General features: G+C 37.4%; 1 protein-coding gene across 1 annotated transcript in view; it reads right to left on the bottom strand.

Moving 5' to 3' along the window:
• Positions 1-23,330, bottom strand: part of Abca13 (ATP binding cassette subfamily A member 13) — a 423,614-nt gene that overhangs the window by 173,047 nt on the left and 227,237 nt on the right. The window contains exon 42 of the mRNA XM_048786593.1: positions 17,254-17,359. Coding sequence (XP_048642550.1) covers positions 17,254-17,359 — 106 coding nt within the window. The remainder of the gene's footprint in view (positions 1-17,253; positions 17,360-23,330) is intronic.

Below are 23,330 nucleotides of genomic sequence, written 5' to 3'. Positions count from 1 at the left end.
AATCACAATGGGAAACTCCTTAAGCAAAAATTTATTGATTTTTTTAAAATTATGTTTTGGAGCATTACGGATTTCAGATTAGAAATGCTCAGCCTGTATAACCATACTGTGGAATATATGAATCACTAAATATTTAGCAGGTTTGGTAAGTGAATAAAGGATATTTAGCAAACTTGGTAAGTAAATAAGGAATTTCAAATGTAATTATATCATATTTTTGGAAAAAGTGTTCATACATATGGAAGATGCCCCAATAAAATGGGGAGAGGTACGTTACCTAAAGCATTAACAACATTCATTAACCCAAGAAAGGAGGAAGGATTAAAATATTAAATATATTCTTACAAAAAAAATACTCATATCAGATGAAAAAATGTTATAAAATTAATGCTATTCACAAAAAAGACAAATACTAAACCAGAAAAAATGAAATTTTGTTGCACACATATTCAGTGCAAAGTATTATTTTTAACTAATTTCCATATTCTGTATACTCTTTGATAAAGAAGGTATTTCAATTCAAAAAGTTGTGTTTCTATGAACATTTTTCACCCTAGTTGAAGATTCATATTTATTTGTCTGATGAGATTATGGCTATTTTTATTTTCTTCTTCACAACTTTCTGTTTTTTTTCAGCTAATGAATATTTATTCATCTTGTAATCAATAATTATTTTGTAAAGACTGTATACTTATTCAGGAAATGATCCATAGTCTTATGAGATGGAAACTGTATAATTCTCTGTTCCCTGAGTTAACAGAATTTAAAAACCAAAGCAGATATTTAAAATCATATAGTTCAAGCCTCTTATTTATTTATACCTAAACCCAAGACAGGAGAAGTTGTGTAATAAGAAATTTGCAGGAATGAAATACAGTATTTACTAAATCCAGCATCTCAGCAGGCCCTCAGGTTAGCTACATGAAGAGAGGTCTTGAGAGACTCCTGGTCTTGGATAGGAGTCAACTAGGTCCCCAAAGCCTGTCAGCTAGACCTGACCAGTGGGCAGAATGTAAGCTGTGGAGATCACACAAAGCTCCTCCACAGAGGCTACCAAAGCCAGGGATTCAAAAGTCAAAAGGTGTTTGCTGACAGGTAGGGAAGATAACTAGGATGTGCAGGGGGTCCTAGAATAGAGGGAATTGGATGCAAAGACACAGATTATGAGCCAGAAATATGCTAAGCTCCTTAAGGAATAACATGAGTTCCATTTTTTTCTGCACTCCAGTCATGATCTTGGACTTCAAAATCATTTGTTAGATATGAAAAGACATAAATCATTCCATCTGTTTCTTACCGCCCTGGTGCAAAAGAATCAAATGAATTGTATAGAAACTTTAATAATGCTGTAAATTTTTGTGGGAAATATATTTTAACTAAATAAGTACATTTCTTTCAAATGGGTATGATTTTATAAATGTCTCACAGGAGAAGCCACACAATCTATCACTAGGAGTCAGGATGCCTGCATTCCATCCCTGGCTTCCTTACCCTGAATGTACTGGATATTTTGGGCAGGTAATTTTTCATCAGTTTCCCCATTTATATAAAAAAAAAACTTAGATGTGTTAGTCTTCAGTCTTTGTCCCAGTAAAATCTATAGTTGTATGATATTTATACAAATCATAAATAAATAATCTTATTCATACTATTTGTATTTCCCCAAGGGGAAAAAAAACAAGATCAAATGTCCACTTATAAGGGAAGAAGTGGTGGGGGTCAAGGAAATAGGACATGGAAAACACAATAAAAAGGAAAACAAAAGAAAAAAAAAAGGAAAATGTTTTGTGGCACTTGTTTGCTTACTAACACAACATAAAGTTTAAAATATAATCATGAATTAAACATTAAGCATGGTGATACAGACAGACATAGACAAATTTTAAAATCGTGCTACATCCCTATACCTTGATTAAATATAGTTTTCAAAAGCTAACTCAATTATATTTACTTCTTTAAAGAAGCTAATAAGTGAAGGCTATATTTATCTAAATTGTTTTATTGACAATCTTACAACTGTATCTTACTCAACTTTTACAATACTTTGACTATTCCTTTCTTTTAACAGCTTTTTCAAAAGGTGATTTTTCTTTAAAAAGAAAGGGAGGAAAAAAACTAGACAGATAAAAGAGCCATTCTCTACATGTGATGCCACTGAAGTTCCCAATTGCTATACAGCTGATGTATCATTGATGTGATTCTTTGAAAAGCACTCTGATTATAATAGCCAAAATGTTAAAGGCATCAAATTAGGATTTCACTTTGGAACGGGGTCATCCCTTACACTCAGCCACGTCTTTTGAATAATTTAAAGGTTGCTGAAACTCCTTTGAGGACGCCTGCCTTGAACAGTGACTTGACCCTCAGGGCACCAGGTGCAGCCCCAGCAGAGTCAGTAAGCACTTCCACCACCTAAGCAAGTCACCAAAGTGCTGAGTTTGGTTTTTTTCCTGAAATACACCAAACACAGGTCTTCCCACAGTCTCTAAATGGCTTGCATCTCCAAGCCTGAGCTCCCTTCACAGTTCTGATTGGCGGATAGGGAAGCGTTGTTAGGGTATGTCGGCTGTACCCCAATTGTGATCTCAGCTAGGGCCCTGTCTCTTTGACAATTTGTTCAAACAGTTCATTTCGGGAAAGTTTATGAGGATTATGCAAGTAAGAGCCTCTCAGGTAGCAACTGGAACATAGTGAGGGCGAACAAACATAGCTAAAAGAGAAGAAAAATCACCTGGACCTGAGACCTATGTTCCTCTCCCTTCCTATTCCATCACCTTCAATATATCTGCCATCTTCACTGGTGAGGAAGTCCTTGTAACTGGGAAGGATTGAGCTTAGTTCATCCTATCTTCAGTTTCAAGCACATCCTCCAGTAGCCCAAATAAGATGTTCAGTAGGGTCTGATGATTGAGTGAATGGATGGATATTGACCAAGTATTAGATTCAGTTCTTTTTATCACATGATTTAGCTGAGGCTTTCATTTCTCCTAGGTCCATTCTTCTCCTATTCCAAAAACTTAATACCTCCTATGCATTTCTTCCAGATCCTTTAACCTCTTTATTCTACCGTCAGCTTTGACAATTCCACCTACTGGGTGCATATGTAACACTGTGATTAAAAAAATAAAAAATTTAAAAATTCATATATGTAGGATACAATGAGTAGCATATCAAAACCTTTGTTCATATAACATATTTTCAAGATTTATTCAAGTTGGTGTATGTAGATTTAGTTTTTCACTTTAAATATTATGGACTAGCATTTTGAATACAGAAGAAAAGAAAAGTAGGATTGACTAAGACTTGGGGGGATTCGATGTGAAGGTTAGACTAAAGAAGGTGATTGAGAAGAGAAGTCTTCAACTCACCAACAGTGGCTCCATTTCAATATCATTTTCAGTGTGAAAACAATAAAGTAGTTGACAAAGTAAAGTCACACATTATTAGTATAGTCTAAAGAGAAATAAATACAGCTGTTCCTCATACTATTCCAAGGCATCTCTATTTACTAGAAGATGATATTTAAGGAGCTAGGGACAAGAATGGAATTAAGGTACAGGTTGAGCAATCCTAATTCAAAATCCAAATTCTGAACTTGTTCAAAATACAAAACCTTCTGTGCACCAATATGATGCTACCCATAGAAAAATGCCACATCAAGAAACTTTGCTTCATGAATGAAATAATTTAAAATATTGTATAAAATCATCTTTGGCCTATGTTCATAAGGTATATATGAAACATAAATGAACTTCACGTTTAGGCTTGGGTCCATACCCATAGTGTCTTATTAGGTATACGCAAATAACCCAACCCTGAAACCTAAAACACTTGGATCCAAAGTATTTTGAACAAGGGTATACTCAAACAGTAGCCAGTATGGGATGCCCTGCTCGGTTCTCCTTGACTACAGTGAGAAAGAGAGTGTAAAGGAGGGCTTGAAGAAGCTCTCAAGGACCCTGTTATTTTCGCTGTCCAGACATAGAAATGTCAGTGAAGGTGGCCTGGGACTACTCCCATCCGAATTTCCCCAGTTGCCCCATCATTTACTTTTGAGGCAATGACTACCCTTATGATGAGTGAAGCCCATCCTTGTCAAATATGTCACACAAACATGATATTCCAATTCAGGAAATAAGAGCTGAACCTATTCATCACCAGCCTTAGGAGTTTTCCTTGGCAACTCTGATCGGCCGTGGATGCAAGAATGACAACTTTACACACTCTCTCGACTTCCCACTGCCCCTGACAGAAGTTGCTGCTTCCTGGCACCTGCCACCAGCATTTATCCTGCCCAAGTCAATTTCAATTCCATTTTATTTTGGCAGACTCTTTTCTACAGAGCACCCTGCCGTTAGCTCTCTGCTGATTTTAGCTAACATGGAAAACAAACCTTCTTTGGCATGTGTAATTGGCAGCAGCATGTTTCCTCCCCACCTTGCTTTGCAGGGACAGTGGGTTTTGTTTTTTTTTGTTGTTGTTTTTTTTCAAGTTCAAGGAAATGTGGACAAAGAAGAGAAGACAGCACTCTGGTTTGAACATGATAGTGAATCCTAGAAGACACACACAGAATTTGGAATAGCTCTTTGAAGAGGCGGAAAATTAAGGCGGCCCCATGTAGTGCAAACAGGATTGTCTTAAAAAGCAAAGGAGAGGTTGCAGACCCCTCAAATTAATCACTGCCAAAATTGCTTTCCATCAGAAGTAGTAGTAATTAGGAAAGAAATACAGAGGATTAAATTGTGGGGGGGAGGGGGGGGAAGAAAAGAACTTTATATGTAAAGTGGTACTGGCAAGCCATAGAGCTGAAAATTTAAATTTAAATGCAATCTCAGATCTCACATGGGGAGATAAGGCTTCATTTAAAAAAAAAAAAGCCACAGCTATGACATATAAAGAAAATAACTATGTTTCCAAGATTCCCAATATTACATGGATTCGTGATCTTTCACCTGAACTTTAAGCTTAAAAGGAATCAAATAGGGTGTGTGTGTGTGTTTTTTTTTAATAGTAGTAACCACAGGCTATCTAAATTATAGGGATTTGAGGTGCTTGTTAAAAACTACAAATGCTCACATCTTCAGAATCAAAAATAGTGAAAGTTAGGTCTAAGAACATACTATTTTAATAAGTACCCAGGTGTTTTTAAAATCTTCTTTGAAAAGGTCCCTTCTCTTTTTTAACTATGTCATGAACATAGTATTCAGAGATGGTCCATCAGTGTGGCTGGCGCTGTGAAGCTGTTCATCCTACAGGTGGGACAGACGGAGCATGTGGTGAGCTCCTCCAAAGGCCAGATGCATGCCCTGACCCATGCATTTTAGAAGCCCTAAAAAATGGAAACCCAGGGAAGGCCTCATCATCACTACCCACCTTCACATGCATGGCCATCTACCATTACCTCAGATAGGTGAGGAACAAGCATTTCCTGCATATTAGGAAAAGGCACTGTATCCAGTGCTAGGAGTACAGCAATAAATAGAACAACTCCAGGTTCTGTCCTCTTGGGCTTCCACTCTTCTAAAGGGCAAGCACAATCAACTACTTAAATGCAACCTGTCACAGGTGTTGTGAAGGATAAGAGTAAACCTGGGCACTTATAGGAGTGATCTTCCCCATCTGGTAAGTTGAAGAAGACTCTTTGCAAAAGGGACATGTATTTAAATCATGCACTGAAGAATAAACGGGGATTATCTTGGAGAAAAGGGAAAAAGGAGAGAGCCTTTGGGGGAAAGGAGAGGAGCAGTTTTGAAGACTGGGGATAAGACAGAGCTCCATCTGTCCAAGGAGTAGGAAGAGGTGCAGGGGTGGGGATGGGGATCCTGGCCACATATTATTATCTTAAGAGTTCCTGATGTAGATCCAGGAAGACAGAATATCCAACATTTTTGAGAGAATAATGTAAACAAATACTTAATTTTGAAGAAGTTTCTGATTGCAGTATAGAGAACACACTAATGGAATTTAGAGATGACCTTATTTGAAGGAGGAGAGTAAAAGGTTCATGAACAACCCTAGCATTCTTGCATGCACACTAGGTAGAGAATGACAATATTCTCTCACACTAAGAACAATGAGGGAGAAAAGGGGTGTATGGGTGAGAAGCATGAGTTGGGCTTAAACATGCTGATTTGGGGATGCTAAGAGGCAATCACAGCCCAAAGAAGCCATCTAAGCTGACTCTAGATATGTCAGTGGCAGGGGCCCAGGGATGAGGAAGCCTTGGTTGGGATAAAACAGCCTATGGGAAGACTGCAGAGTAAGTAGAGAAGAGTGTCTAGGACTGGCTGAGCCTTGTGGAACTCAGTGTGCAGGTGACTATATAGAAGGTGAACTGAGGAGTATTCAGAGGAAACAGAAGTGGGCATCTTAGAGATCAGGGAGAGCTTTCCCCTGGGAGAGGGAGGAGGAAACTGCTCAGAGAGTGAGGATGATACCCTCTGGGGTTAGTGTCATCTTGGCCACCAGAGAAAGTAGAATGGGCCTTCAGAATGCAATGGTGGAAAGAAAACACACACACCCCTGGTTGGACCTACAGGATGTGAGAACATGGGGTCAGAGCATGCCTTGACAACTCTTTTGAGAAAAGAGCTCTTTTGAGAAAGGGGAGGTCATGAAACCAAAAGGGGGACTGGGGCTGTAGCTCAGTGGCAGAGCACTTGCCTAGCATGTGTGAGGCACTGGGTTAGAACCGTAGCACCACATAAAAATGAAACAAATAAAATAAAGGCACGCTGTCCATCTACAATTACAAAATTAAAAAATTTAAAAAAAAAAAGAAGTACCAAAAGGGAAGTGGCTCTAAGAGAAAATTTAGTTTCTTTTCTACTTTGTTTTTCTGAAAGGAGGAGCCATAAGGATATTTTAAATCTCAATTGAAAAGATCCAGAAGATAAGGAAAAGTTGAAACACAGAACAAATAGATGGGAAGAGGAGTCATCATGCCGGAGAAATTGCCCTGGGAAGAGGAACCCATTCTCTCCTCAAACAGGAAAGAAAAGAGGATGCAGATGGGAAGGGTAAGAGGTTGGTGTAGGTTTTCAACCACTTTCTGATATTTTCTCTATGAAGCAAGAAAGGAAGGCCTGCAATGGCAGCATGAGAAGGAAGGGCCAGGGGTGTGAGAAGAAATGAAACTGACCAGGCAGGTCGGAAGAGTAGACAAGGGAGACACTATGGGGTTTCTTGTAACTGAGAATCTACTAAACAGCCTGAAAATACTAGATGGTAAAAAACACTGTCTACTGGAAGAGAATGAAAACCATGCAATAACAAACAAACAAACAAACAAACAAAAAAACCCACAAGGTCACTCCTATAGAAGAAGCACAAGTTAAGTATGGGAGGAACAAGAAGAAAAGGGAGGATAACTTTGTCCAGGAAGGTTAAGAAAGACAACTAGAAGAGGTAACTTTTGAACAGAGGCCAGAAGAATGCTATGCAATGGACCAGCTCTCATGGAATAGCTTTTACTCTAGTTCAAGTAGAATGGCAGGATGCTACAGCCAAACCTCCCACATGGTGAAAGTGCAAGTTCAAGGAGGAAAGGACTTGCCCAGGTGTGTGAATCTGCACAGCCTGCTATCATAAAGCCCTAAAGACTGCACAGTTTAAATAATGGACATTTATTGTCTATTTTGGAGGTTGAAAATCCAAGATCAAGATGTCAGCAGACCCTTGTTCTTGGCTTGTAAAAGCCATCTTCTCCATGAATCTTCAGATGGGCATCCCTTTGCATTTGATAATGACTTAATCTCCTCCTCTCTTATGAGGAAATCAATTTTTGGGCTAGAACCCACCTTAATGACCTCAATTAACATTAATTACCTTCTTAAAAGTCATATTTTCAAAATGTAATCTCATGCTGATGTATTGAAGGTTAGAACTTCAACATACAAATTTGGGGGGAACACAGTGCTCTCTGTCTATAACACAAGTACCTTCTTAGAAAGCAGTATAAAGAGAGAATACAGGGCTGGGGTTGTGGCTCAGTGGTAGAGTGCTTGGCTAGCATGCGTGAGGCACTGGGTTCAATCCCAGAAACCACATAAAAATAAACAAATAAAGTAAAAGTATTGTGTCCATCTACAACAACAACAAAAGTATTTTTAAAAAAGAGAGAATACAGACATAATTTATTATACTAAATAAATTATCCTTCTCTCACACAAAGCCAGTCGATTTCAAAGTGTGGGACATGTATCAACAGCATCACCTAAGAGCTTGTCAAAAATGCAAGTTCTCATGTCCCATCTCTGACCTACTGAGTCAGATAATTGAAAAGTGCAGCTCAGTAATGTATTTAAGCAAACTCTCCAGGTCATCATCCTCATGAGGGAAACTATTATTTTTCTAGAAGCCAACTAGTTAATCCAATTATCTTTGCATATTTAAATATCATAATAAACATTAGGTTATTGGGAAAGCCTTTTAAAAAAAAGGATAAAAGCGCTCCTGAGACTGCCATGGCAGTTTTGATTGCCTGAACTCGTATGGAATTTCATATGGGAAATGCTGAGGATTTGGACAAGTTAGATAACAACTCTAAACCTCAGTCTTCTTATTCAGAAAGCAGAGAGGAACGCTTATTTCAAAACTAGCTGTGAGGATGAAGTGAGAAAATGGAAAACATGTAAGGCACCCACCATGGAGTCCAATACACTTAGGGGCTAATAAATAGTTTCTTTCTCTAGGAAGAAATGACTCACACACCCTGAGCACAGACACAAGGACAAATGTGCAGTCCCAGGCATCAAGCTTCATAACTCATTTCTATGGAGCTACTAGGGTCCCTATGATTAAAAAGTATATATTTTATATTTTATTTAGCCTTCATCAATCTCTCAGAGAAGCAAGCACTGAGTTATTTGAGAGCTAGTCCTTGGAAGACATATGGCCTGAATAGAGGGAAGGGGTACCCACAGGCAGGTGTGCCAGGAGTAGGAATCAATATCAAAAGAGTAATCTTCAGGGGCACCAACAGGAGCAGGGAGACTTTTCTTAATGGTTATTCTAAAAATTGGATTTCTCTAGTGTAAATCATATGGGGGAAAAAAGAAGCTAAATCACTTCATTTTTAAGACATTAATACACAACCTCACCAGTATTCTGGTCTAACATTTTGATAAAGTCATACCTACTAAGGAACTTATATTGAACTCAGGTATAGGCCTCGTGTTGAGTGTTACATGAGCATTTTGCAGAATGTAGTAAAATTAGCAAATGCAGCTGATCTCACACCAAATTTGTTTTAATGCACTCACTCCTTATTCAGTAATAAAATATTTATTTTCTAAAATGATATTTCAGTTCTGAAATGTGTAATCTGAAGTATAAATAAAACAACATTTTTAATCATATTTTACAATGATAATGGAAAAATATTGCAATTTCTCTTTTCCAGGGATTCTTTCTTAAATTCAAAACACCATTCTTTCCACATAGCATTAGTAAAAACTATGTTTTTAGTCAGCTTTTTCGCTGCTGCGACTGAAAGACCCAATCAGAACAATTATAGAGGGGAAAAGGTGTATTTATGGGCTCACAGTTTCAGAGGTCGGTCTATATACAGCCAGCTCCATTTGCCAGGGTCTCCAGGTGATGCTGAACATCATGGCGGAAGAGTGTGGCAAAGAGAAGCGGCTCACATGATGATTGGGGAGCAGAGAGACTCCACTCGCCAGATACAAAATATACACCCTATAGTCACACCTGTAAAGAATCACTGCCTCCCACCACACCCCACCTGCCTCTAGTTACCACTCAGTTAATCCCATCAGGGATTAATTTGATGACTGGGTTAAGGCTATGAACCAATCATTTCTCCTCTGAACTTTCTTGCATTGTCTCACACATGAACTTTTGGGGGACACCTCATATCCAAATCTTAACAAACTACTTGCACATGTTTATTTCTAATATATTTACATGGATTTTCCTAATGTTGCCCAAATTCAGAACATGAAATTATCATTTTTTAAAACATGTATAGCCACAATAAAGAGGATATATTTAGATGATAAGTTTTCAATGTAAATTATCCTACATTTTCATGATGACAAAATGTTTGTAAGAAACTCGCTTCCTTTACATTTATTCTGACATATGAAAATCATTAACTAATGTATCTTAAAAGAAATTCTCAGAAACTACACATTTAGGCAAAATACTAAGAATTGAAAAACAAAATAACATTTGTGTCCAATTAAAGTAAAATTTTCATATAAAATATAGAACATAGAGACAAATTAAAATATATAAATTGGAATATCATTACATCAAAATTGCATAAGAAATAAACATGGATGGATTTTAGAGACAAGATATAAAGAAATAAAAATCCTGTGAATATTGTATGATTCCTTTTACACAAAGTTCAATAACTCTCAAGTGATAGAATGTCCCTCACAGGAGGGGTTTGACTTAGAAGGAACATACATACGGGATCTGCTGAGGTGCTGGAATTGTCCTACCTCAATCTGGGTTACATAGTTGTGTGTCATCTAGTCATATAATTAAGATCTAGGTCATTTACTGTAAGATGTTTGCAGTTTATGTTAGAAAAAAATAAATTTTAAACATTAATATTAACAAAGATATAGTTCATGGGGAAAAGTGAGTGAGGAACATTACAAAATAGGAAATTCAAATGGCTAATAAATATGCAAAGGAATTCAGTTAAAGGAATTCAGATTAGCTTGTTATAATAAGGTTTGGGTAGCTTCAAGTTCAAAGTGACATGCCGTGACTGAGGTCTCTGTACAGTCCCCTTCTTTTGAGAGTAAGACCTTGGATATATGATGGCTGTTACTCCCATGACTGGACATCACATAGCAAAGGTGATGTGAATGTGCAGGTATAATTAAGGTCCCTAATCAGCTGCCATTAAAATAATTAAAACAGAGACTCTCCTGCTCATTTTGAAGAAGAAATTGCCAGTTTTTAGAGGGATGTGTGGTTAAGACCTAAGTGTTTTTTCTAGGGACTGAGAGCAGCCTTAAGTGGCATCAAACCAAAAAAAAAAAAAAAATGAGGACCTCAGTTCTGTAACCCCAAGGAGACAAATTCTTCCAGTAACCAAAATGAGCTTGGGAAACTTGAGCTCTGGAGAGCACCATCTGAGAGCATCTTTATTTCAGCCCTGTGAGGTCCTCAGCAGAGAACCCCGTTGTATGTGCCCAGACCAGACCTCTGGTTAAAAGAAACCACAAAGCAATAAATGAGTATGGTTTTAATTTGCTAAGTTGATGATAGTTTTTTAATAGGAAAAGAAAAGTACTATAGATTTTGCTAAATGGAAATAGATACTTGCCATTAAAAAATACTTAAAAATGTACATGTGGTTTAAAATAAGGCGTGGGCAGTGGATGGGAGAATTTCGAAGAGCATGATAAAGAAAGTCTAAATTCCCCTGGAAATACTATTAGTAGAAAAAAAAACTTTAAAGATGCTGACCAGAAAGCTCAGAAGGAAATAGGAACATATTATCTGAAACTGGAAGAAGGATATCCTCATCTGTAGTATAGAAGAATTTAGCACAACTGTCCCTTGCAGTTGTGTGGAAAGCAGGATTTGTAAGCAACAAAATCACAATTTAGCTAAGTAAATTTCCAAATCAAGAATTGAAGGAGCTGTCTGGTTTCTTGATGCTTATAGTAAAATGAATAAAAGCAAAACTAAAAGAAGAAAGTAAAAAAAAATTGAAAATTCTCAGCCTCAACAAATTAGGAAAGTTGTAAAAGTCAAGAAGAGCTATTGATAGTGCTATACTTTGGATGTTGAATGTGCCCCACAGGCCCATGTGTTAAAGGCTTGGTCTTCAGTATGGTACTACTGGGAGGTAGTAGAACTTTTAGGAGGTGTAACTTAGTGGGAGGTCATTAGATCATTGGAAGTGTGACACCAAAGGGAACTGTGGGACCCACAGCCACTATTCTTCCTCTTTTGCTTCCTAGCTAGTGATGTGAGTGAATTTATTCTGCCACATGCTCCTGATATGACATGCTGCTTCACCACAAGCCCAAAGCAATGAGACCAATCAAACACACACGGGAACTTCCAAAATTGGGCATTAATATAAACCTTTTCTCTTATTCATCTGAGATAGTTTGTTATAGGGATGGAAAGCTTACTAACACAAATAACATGGCAGAGAACAAAGGCCAACTGCGTGACCTTTTGCTACGATTTCCAAAAGTTCAAGGGATCCGAGTATTTAGTCAAAAGAACGCATTCTTTAAAAACAATTCAGAGATTAGAGGGATGTCAGAAAAACAGCAGATTAGGAGCTCTAGGCTCTAATTTCACAATAAAGATACCAATAAACAACTACTAACTGACTAAAATGATTTTACAGGAGCTCTAGAAATCAAGCAAAAATTTATAGCAACCAAGCAAACTTCTATCCCATCTTACCCCCTAAAACAGAAAAGAAAACCATATTCAAAATGGTAGGAAATAGTTCAGTGTTTTTATTTGACTCTGCCATAACTCTTCTCCATTTTGGTGGCATTGTGAGGTGACTGTCCAATTCCTGAATCCCTCCTTTGGGGCAGAAGAGCAGAATAGAGGTTTTCAAAATTCTGGCCTAACTAGGGACTACGTCAGGGATGACATCTGTCTTGCTGGATTCAGAGTTCATACAGGAAAACAGCATTGCTCAGAGTTCACAGGAGAATGGCAACAGGACTCAGAGTTCACACAGGAAAGCAAGCAGTATCCACAGTTCACACAGGCATGCCAGTGTGACTCAGAGTTCACACAGGAAGAGCAGCAAAACTCAGAATCCACACAGGAATGGCAGTAGAGCTCACAGTTCACACAGGAAGAGCAGCAGGGCTCACAGTGCACACAGAAATGGTCACTAGGCTCACAGTTCTCACAGGAAGGGCAGCAGGATTCACATTTATACAGGAATGGCAGCAGGGCTCACATTCACACAGGAAGGGCAACATGACACACAATTCACATTGGAATAGCAGAATTGTTAGGATAAGAGACTTGATCCACAGAAGGCATTGGTGGACACCACAGGACAGGAAAACTAAAGAAAGTATATAGATACATGAAAGCCTGAGGCAAGAAATTATAGGTAAGAGATATATTAGAACATATTTGGCCCTGAAATGAAGCTAAGGTTAAGACTCTTTGAGAATCTAAAACATTTAAAACTGGTCAAGGAAATCAGAAGGGGGAAAAAAGCACATATCTGCAGAGATCCAAAGAACATTCATGTGCAAAAAAGAACTAAGAATACCATAAGCCTTTACCCAGGGAAATCTCAAGACTCAGGGAAACACTAAATGCCAAGTCCTTATCAAATGATTACACACACACACACACACACATTAACTCGTATCATCACAACAAAAAACAAAACAAAAAACAAAAATAAAAATAATAGGGGAATCTGACCCATGCTAATGATAATTTTTTTAAAAAAATATATATATTTTTTCTAAAGGATTTAAAAGCCCACATAAAAAAATATATATTGTGCAGAAGCAATCTCTGGAGAAACACACGCTAAAGATTTTAAAACAACTCCTAAATATTTGCAATAAGTTAAAGAAAAATATGGATGAAGAACTAAAGGAAATCAATAAAACAATTTACAAACCAAACGAGAACTAAGGATGAAGCTATTTTAACATTTATAAAAGGACTAAAGAAAAATTCTGGAAATGAAAGATATAATAACTAAATTGAGAAAAAAAATCACTAGAGAAGTTCAAAAGTAGATTTGAATGGGCAGAAGAATCAAAGAACATGAGGATGTCTGTGGAAATAATTGGGTCTGAAGAACAGAATGAAAAAAAAATGGAGAAGAGTGGAAAGAGCCCAAGGCACATATGGAACAATATCAAGTGGACCAATACATGCATTTTGAAATTTGTAGAGACAGAAGAGAGAGAAACAAAGGCAGAAGTTTTTCCAAATTTGAGGACACAGAGATATTCTAATACATGGAGCTCAGTGAACTCCAAGCACTAGAAACCCAAAGACCTACATCAAATGGCATTATAAACAGACTATCAAAGTCAAAGAAAAAGAGACAATCTTGAAAATACCAGGAGAAGAGAGACTGGTCCTGTACAAAGAGTGACTATCAGCAGTTATCTTAGGAGAAAACTTGCATGTCAGAAGATAGCGAATAATTAGTGACATAAAAAAGCCAAACTAATTTTTTTTACATCTGACATAAATATTATTCAAAAATGAAGGAGAAATTAGACATTCACAAAAGCTAAGGAAGTACATTATTAATGGAGGTTCTCCATAAATAATGCTAAAGGGAGCCTTTAAGCTGAAATGACAGAACGATAGACAATAACTCCCAGACACATCAGATGGAAAGTTCCATGAGAAACACAAATGCGTGAACAAACATAGAATCATGATTACCATAATTTTGCTTTGTACTCTGCTTTTTATTTTCTACAGGATTTAAAAGCCCAAATCATAAAAAACTATGTCTATGTTAATAAACACATAACATATAAATAATAATCTATATAATATATATAATTTACATATACTATGCATACTTCTGACACCAGCAATTTATGTGGGTGGAGTAGAGATGCAAAGTGCTAAAGTTTTTGTATGCAACTGAAGTTAAGTTACCATTAAGTTAGATTCTTATAACTTTAGGATATTGTATCTAATCCCCTTGCTAACCACAAATAAATATTTATAAAATACACATAAAAGCAAATGACAACAGAACCAAAACATGTCATTATGAAAACAAAGAAACACAGGAAAGCAATGTAAGGAAAGAGGAATGACATGCTATAAAGCACACTGAAAACAAATGGCAAAATGAAAAATAAGGGCTACCTATCCAGAATTGCCTTATATAGATAAAACTCTCTAATCAAAGGTATAGATTGGCAGCATTGATTATAAAAAAAAAAAAAGATTAAACTATATTACTGTCTTCATGCAAATAGTAACCAAAACAGAGCCAGCATCACCATACTAAATCACACCAAATAGGATAAGTAGAAAGCAATAGCAAGAGACAAAGAAGAATGTTAAGGTGACCCTGTCATAAGAAGAATCAATTCACCAAGAGAATATAACAATTATAAACACATAGGAGCCAAATACAAGAGCTCCCAGACATAGTAAGCAAACACTGAAAGAAATGGAGATAAAAATAGACAGTTCTACATAAATAATAGGAAGCTTCAATGCCCACCTCCAATGTGGAGAGAACAACCCAACAGAACACCAAGAAAGACACAGAGAATTAAACAGCATTTAGAAGAAGCATAAATAACAGACGAAAATAAGTTGCTCCTCTTCAAACAACTGAATACACTGGGATTGATATCCTGAACAAATAAATAACTCCTATGACTAAACAATAAAAACAAGCAAAAACTATGACCTCATTCAAAAATGAACAAAGAATTCAATTAGACATTTCTTCAAAGGTTTATTAATGCCAACAAACACATGAAAAGAGATTCAACATTATTAATTATTAGTTTTAGTGAGCACATAGAAAAATCAGAATCCTTATACTTCTGCTGGAAATATTAGGTGTAGACACTCTAGATAACAACCTGTCAGTTCCCCAAATGGTTTAAATATGACCAAGCAATTGTACTCCTATATGTCCACATCAGAGAAAACACAGGTCCATAAAAATTTTGTACACAAATGTTCACAGCAACATATCTTTAATAGTAAAAAATTGGAAACAAACCAAGTACCCATCAACTCCTGAATAGACCAACAAAATGTGGTATAATAGAACAATATTTGGCAATCAAAAGAAGTGAAGTACTGAGTGACATGTGCTACAATGTGAGTAAACTTTGAAAAAAAAATATGCTGAATGAAAGAAGCAAGTCCCAAAGAACACATATAATTACATTTATATAAAGTGTCCAGAATAGGTAAGCCTATAGGAATATGAAGGATGAGGTTTCCTAAGGCTGCAGGGGACAAGCATATTGTACAGCGATGCCCAAGTGACATGGGGGTTCTTTTTACAGTAATGAAAATGGTCTAAGGTAGATTGTGGTTATGAATGCAAAACTGTGAAGGCCACTAAATTGCACACTTGAAATGAATGAACCATGGAACATGTGAAGTATATCTCAAGAAAACTGTTATAAAGGAAAAAAGATATGCTTGTCATAATAATCATTGGGAAAATGCAAACTAAAACCATAATGAAAACTATTAAGCATCTATTTTAATTATTAAAATACATAGTTTTTAAAATGTGACGATAACGAGAGCTACAAAGGAAAATAGCAATTATTTCACTCATACAGTAATGGAGAGAACACATTAAATATCTATTAAAAACATTGGGGGGGGGGTACCAGAGATTGAATGCAGTGATGCTTAACCACTGAGCCCCATCCTGAGCCCTTTTTTTATTTTTTATTTTGAAAGAAGGTCTTGCTAAGTTGCTTAGGGCCTTGCTAAATTGCTGAGGCTGGCTTTGAACTTGCATCTACCTGCCTCAGCTTCTCCAGCTGCTGGGATTATAGGTATGTGCAATGCACCAGGATAAAAACATTTTAACATACTTATTCCAGTGAATTATTCATGGATCTGTATCCCATATCTGATGTCTTTAAAGAGAGGCTCCAAGTCTTTTAACTTTCCAGTTCCTAGAGCCCTGTCCTCTTTGGTAACTTGTTGCTAATAAGTATGCTTGGAATTGGGTTGAATCAGAACTACAGTCTCACGCTTAGAAACCAAATCTTGATTCTGTCCAGTCATCCTTAAGACCTATATATAAGGAAGTCTGCAAACAAAAATAAGAACCATTTTTATCTGAAGTGGACACTCTCCATGAACACAAAGCACACATCTGTAGTTTCTTAAACCCATTACCCACAAAGTTCCTGCACACATAGGCCTGCCACAAATACAGACTGCATTGGTCAATTTGTCATGAAGGTAAAGCAAGATGAACAGTGTTCCTTATTCTAACCGTATATACTGAGAAATTTCTGATATAAGGTCTGCAGAAAAGATCAAATTGCCTCATAAACACACAGTTGTCGGTTTCAAATCAGACAAAACTCTAAGCTTTTAATGTTTGACCTCTATTCACTTAAGTCCCCCTCACTATCTAGTCCCATAGGCTCTGGTTACTCCAATTTTCAAACAAAGGATGGTATGTAAGGTCAAAGGCATCGTTCTTCTAACTGAAATATAAAATAAAATAAATAACTAAATAAACAAATAAGCCAAAACAAAACACCACTCTTCACTTACAATACGCAGAAGAAGGTCCAGTGGATCTCTGGTTCTGAGGCTGTAAGTGGGTCCCTAGAGCAATATGAGATTTCTTACTGGAGTCTTGCAAAAGCATCAAAAACACCTTTTTGAAAAAAAAGAAAAGAAAAAAGAAAGATGCATGTTTTATGATTCTCCCCACATTACATTTCTTTTGCCTCAACCACCCAATGAGGTCATAACAACAGCATCCATCAAACATACTCCATATTTCATTTAATTGGTATAAATCGAAGGCCACCTGGTTCTCAGCAGGTTGGTCAATAGACTGCTCATAATATGCAAAGATGAATGTAACTTGACCTTGAACCTCAGGACCCATACATGCTGACAGAAGCTGGTCAAATCACAAACAGCAGAAGGCAGAGGGAGGGAGGGAGGGAGGGAAATCAGTAATAGGATATATCCAATTCAAATCAAATTTGTGACTCACTGTGCCAGCATCTTAGAAACTCACAGGTGAATCAGACGATAAATGTGAAGTCACAATTTAAATCATTCACAATTTATTTAGAGTAAATGGCAAAAAATCCCCACTGAAAGTATGCTCTCCCCACTGAAAGTATGCTCTCCATGTGCCATTTCACTACAGCAGTTAATTTAAGTAACTTGTTTGAAGTCAATGAGTAGTTAGCAGTGGAAGCAGAAGCCCAACTGTGTGTTGGGATCTGTGTGTTCAGATCCAAAGCAACAAAAGCATGATGAAGAAGCAAGAGTGTAGCTAAAACAAAGGGGGATGTGGTGGGCTGGGGACACTGAGACTTTTGAACTGCACCAAGAGACCTGGCAGGGATTTATGAAAAGATGAAGAGAGAATCCCTAACACACATATTGGGCAGAGTGCAAGAAGAGGACACTTTGGTCCATGCATAGAAGTCGAAAGAGCCTCGGCCCTGCAGCAGTGCAGCCCTGTGGTCAAGGACTGAGGCTCCACTGTTGGCAACATTTGCACCACCTCACCAACTAACAGTGTGGACTGTCTTGTCTGTAAAAAGGCCTAATGACAACAGTAGTGCAAGTTCAGTAGAAGCTGATTGTAAAGGACTTGGTTACAGACTCTGGAACCAGGTAGTAGCTATCCTATCATTCATGTCTTTAGCCAAGATTTAAGGAACATCTTCTATGGGTCATACACCAAGTGAGGCATGTCTCCTTTGGGGTCATCTGTGCATGTGCTTCCATCCCTCCTAATTGTGTATACATCCAAAATATCTGAGCTCATGGCCCTGGACCCACTTCAAGGGGTACAGTTCCATTGACCATCAGCAGGTACCTCACACTCAATGTGTCCATACCCTCCCTGAATTTCTGATTTCTGTAAATATCATCATCATTCTGATTCCATTAAATAAGCCAAAAGGCATGACTGTCTCTGTTTATTACTGAGAAACCCCCAGTCCACAGGGGATAACAAAGGAAGGGCCCCAGAGAGAAGCAGCAGAGAGCAAGCAAGCCTGTAGAGAGAGGCATACAACCTCTCTGCATGTGGTTAATTAGTTTGGATGGAATCCTACTGAGCAAAACCTGCATCCACAACAATGGTGAAGGTCAGGAGATTTCATTAGATCAGATGCAGTTACCTTCATCTGAAAGATAACACTCTTTTCCTTTTCCCAATAACACCTCCAGGAAAGACTGCAAACCTCACAACCACTGCAAATAATAAGGACGATGATGATTCATAACAACATTCTGAGTGTGTGCCAGCCATGTGGCCTTGAACAATTTATTTTACCACTTTGTGACTTAGTTTCCCAGCATGGTAAGTGATAATAAGATGATACACATTACAGGATTATTGTAAACAGTAAAAAATGCATTCACAGGGAGAGTGGTAAGAACCACTCCTGGCATACAAGAAATGGGCAATGTCTGGTTCTAAGGGTATCCAGAGAATGTTCATGATATATGCATAATTCATCATGAAATCAATCCAGTGAGACAACTATTGTTACCACCACTTAATTAGATGATGGCACTAGTGCTTTTATAAAGAACTGAAATTATAAACAACAGAAGTAGTATGAGTCAAGAATTATTCACTGAAGAAGAATTTTCCTTCTTATTTCATTCTAAATGGGATTTTTATTTAATGGTCACATGTACAAGTGAATATTATAAGCATTTTTTGACAATAAAAGATGCATTTAAAAAAAATCTTTACCAATCCTTTTTTTGAATTTTCCATCTCTTCCTGTTCTCATGAAAAAGGCTCTGTGCCATCGTGAGTGAATGTGTCTGAAATGTGTGTCACAGGTACATATATGTGTGTGTCGAAAGAAGAAACAAAGAGCAGAGTTCTTGTTCTCAATAATTTCACAGATCAGTGGAGGATGTGAGCCTAATACAAGACAACACTAAGAATTCAGTTACCTTGTGTCAGAATTTCTTCAATTTGGCATGTGAAAGGTGAAGAGCATATCTAAGAAAATAAGAATGTAATGAGTGCCATCTAGTGTTCAATCACCTTAACTACAGGCACATTAACCAGAAGTCTCTAAGAAATGAAAGAAACCGTCAAAAGCAGCCCAACAAACAGAGCTGATAAAGGTCACATTTATCAAAAACAATATGATACTGATCGCTGTAGTCAAAAATATGAGCTCTTCCTAGCAGATAGTATGTATTCTTTTAGCTGTAATTCTCATGCTAAATGAAAGCACTCAGACAGATACTGTGAAACTGCTACTGGTAAATGTCTCATGGAACCCTAAAACCCAGAATAGAACATTACCAGGGATGTAATGGGTGATATTTAAAAAGATTCTGAACATTCCACTGAGTTTGGAAAATGGAAGGTTCACATTATAACATTAATATTTTCTTTACTATCTGATAAATATCTTCTAGTAAATACTTTACATCTTTATCATATTTAAAGGCCAAATCTTCTCAAAAGACTGTTTAGACAGTCAAAGCAGGATAACATGTTTTGTTTCATTTGTACAATTATAAAGAGGTGTAAAATTTGTTTGCAAAAAAAAGACAAAAAAAAAAAAAAATTCCCATTAAGAATGTGAAAGGCCTTCCAACACAAACCTTTCTTCCAAAAAGATAGCTTTGGCAAATCCATAGGAAGCTATTTGAAAGCAGGGTAAAAGTATAACATCTCAGCCACATTTCCCACAGTTTAAGAAGAACTTGTATTTGTGTGCTTGATATAAATTGATATTATGCATATACACATCTTCCTCCTCCTTGTATGCATTTTTCTCACTTTGAATTGAATTGAGGCCTTAGACCAACTCACATGGACCAAATAAAAACTATGCCTGCCTCTTTTATAAAAAGGACAAGAAAGTTGTTTTCGATCTTATCTAAAATATAGCTTTAAATTCAGTGCCTATGAGATTTCTGCTCTTTCTCCTCAGGGGACAATAAATTCAACACTCTGGGGATTCTTCATCTGGGAACTTTGTCTTCTTAATTTAAAAGAGCTTTAGGGTCTAAGTATCCATGATGGCCCAGTGTCATCTCAACCCTGATGTGCTATCAATCCCTCAGACTGGAGTGTAGTGGTTCATCCTTCTATATTCTCTGTTTAAAGGGCATTGTCAAATAGTGTTAGACCCTAGATGTGATCCACATTTAAAGTGTCAGTATGATGGACTATATCCTGGAGATGGTCAGCACAAGGTGCCTTTTGGCTTAGATGCCGGAGAAGTTGACGAAGTTGACAAAACTTCTGTGAGAAAATGACAGACTAGAAATTACAGAGTCCAATTGAGTGATGGCATTAACAGAAGAATTTCCAAACTTTAGCCAGAATGTAACAAAGACTGTATTCTTTTAGTTTCCCCAAAGTGATAGGTTTTCTTGCTTGTTTCTGCTTTTGTTTTTCAAAAGAAAACAATGGCACCATGTGAAGAACTTAGATGATAAACATGAAAGGTACCTCCAGTCTCCAAATACAGGACTCTTAGCAGATTGTTTCTTGTTATGCTACACAATGCAACGGTGCAATAACAAGATTGTATTACTATATAGCAATGCATATGAGTTTCCTATTGTGGCCATAACACATCAGCACAACATGCTGACTTATGACAATATAAATGGGCCTTCCTGAACTAAAATTAAGGGAGGATACTCCCTCCTCCCTTTTCCAGCTTCTAGTGGCCACCAGTATTCTCCGACTTGTGGCCACCCTCATCTTATAAGCTCATCACTAAGAAACCGCTCCGTGATGACATCATCTTTTGCCTATCTGAGCATCCCACATTCCTCTTACTTATAAGTAAGATCATTTGATCACATCAGGCAACCCAGATAACTCAGGAGTATCTTCCCATTTCAATGTTCATGCTACTGACACAGTAGGTAGAGTGGAAAATTGTGGAGTCCAACACAATTAAATTCTAGTTTCTGATCTTAGGCAACTCATTACCATCTTGGATTCAGTCTGCACAGGTGTGGGAAACAAATCAGATAAGATGTAAAAAAGTCAACTCTAGGTCAGACTTGGGCTCTACAACATTCCACAATGCATCTTTATAAATGGAAAATGCAAGGATGGGCCCCAGCTTTCCAGCCTGAGGGATGGATAGCTCGGTGTTTAGAAGACACCAGGCTGTCAAAAATACTGAACTTTGAGGCTGTTTTAAATTAAAAAAAAAATCCTAAGTCCCCAAAATTAAGCATCCTCAAAATATTAAATATAATGTGTTTTTTAACAAAAAAAAAAGTAGTATATCACCAAGAGAAGTAGAAAACAATTTCTCCATAAAGCTAGGATATGCTTTCTTTTCTTCTTTTCTCCATCTCTCTTTCCTTCCTCCCTCCGCCCCCCCACCCCGTGAAAGAAGCACAAGATTAGTAAATGGGACCAGCATAAAGTGAGTTGGTAGTGGGGCAGGTTCCCACAGGAGGGCCACAGGCAGCACAGCACTGTAGAGCGTTTGGCTGCATACAGGAGAACAGAGCAGGTTCAGGAACATTGAAAATGATAGAGTCAAGTCTCTAACAAATAAGGAAAGAGGAAATTCTGAGTGGATGCTGTGTTACTGGGTTGAAATTGAGCTTGGGGTTTTCCATATTTAGGTAGAATAAGAAGCAAATAAAGATATGATGGTCTCACTTAATCCTAGTGAGAACCCACTAGCAATCCCCAATTGCCATGTGCATACAGAGCAGCTAGGAGTTCTTGGAGAAATGGCTGATTCTGGTGCCAGGGCTGGAAGGCTCAGAGTGATCCTAGAGCATCTTGTTCTAGCAGAAAGTAAGAAAATTTTCAAAGAAGAAATGGGGGACGTATTATAAGGCATAGAAGCCAGAGTTATGGAGTTCCCATTCCTAAACCTACTGGGATATGATCATTGAAATAAATAATCATCATAATGAACCGTAGCTCATTGATTAAAATAAACAGCTGTGAGTTGCTACTGATATAAATAAGTAATGCAATAAAGAAACAGTTCATCCTCCAGATAATGCCAACTGAATGAAACATGTGGAATGAATGATAGAATTACAAAAATCACCATGTGGAAAATGCCATAATAATAATTAATTTGGGCAAGGAATATCAATGGATGTGGAAACTGGTGGGTGAAAAAAAAAGTAGAATTTAGAGAATCTTAAATGTTTCTTCAAAAAATAATAAAGAAGAAAGGAAATTAAACTTCAAGTGAAGCCTGCAGACATCGCCTCACCTGGGTGATCATAGGTCTCCTCACCAGCACCACAGGCCAAGCCATCGGGAGCAAGGAAACACACATCACTCCTACAATATTCCTGACAAAAATGCACAGCCTGACCCAAGGAAATAAGGCAAACCTGAATTGAAGTTCACTGTGCAAAAATCATGGCTCTGCAGTGTTGAAAAATATTGAGGTAACAGAAGTCAAGTAATGAGAAGTGTTTGCAGACTCACAGTGACTCAGGAGGATACAGCCAGGCACAGATCATGATCCTGGATCTCAGCTTTGCTCTTAAAGGCACGACACAAATGACATTTGAATGGGTGAACTGAGTAGAAAAACTTTGTTCTTTTTGTTCCCCAAAAGTAAGGAAAAAAATTTAAAAACAGATCAAACTCTATTCTAAACCTGGTTTTC

The sequence above is a fragment of the Marmota marmota genome, unplaced genomic scaffold, assembly GCF_001458135.2.
Source record: "Marmota marmota marmota unplaced genomic scaffold, marMar, whole genome shotgun sequence".
NCBI lineage: Eukaryota > Metazoa > Chordata > Mammalia > Rodentia > Sciuridae > Marmota > Marmota marmota.
This window is presented reverse-complemented; position numbering and strand designations above follow the sequence as displayed.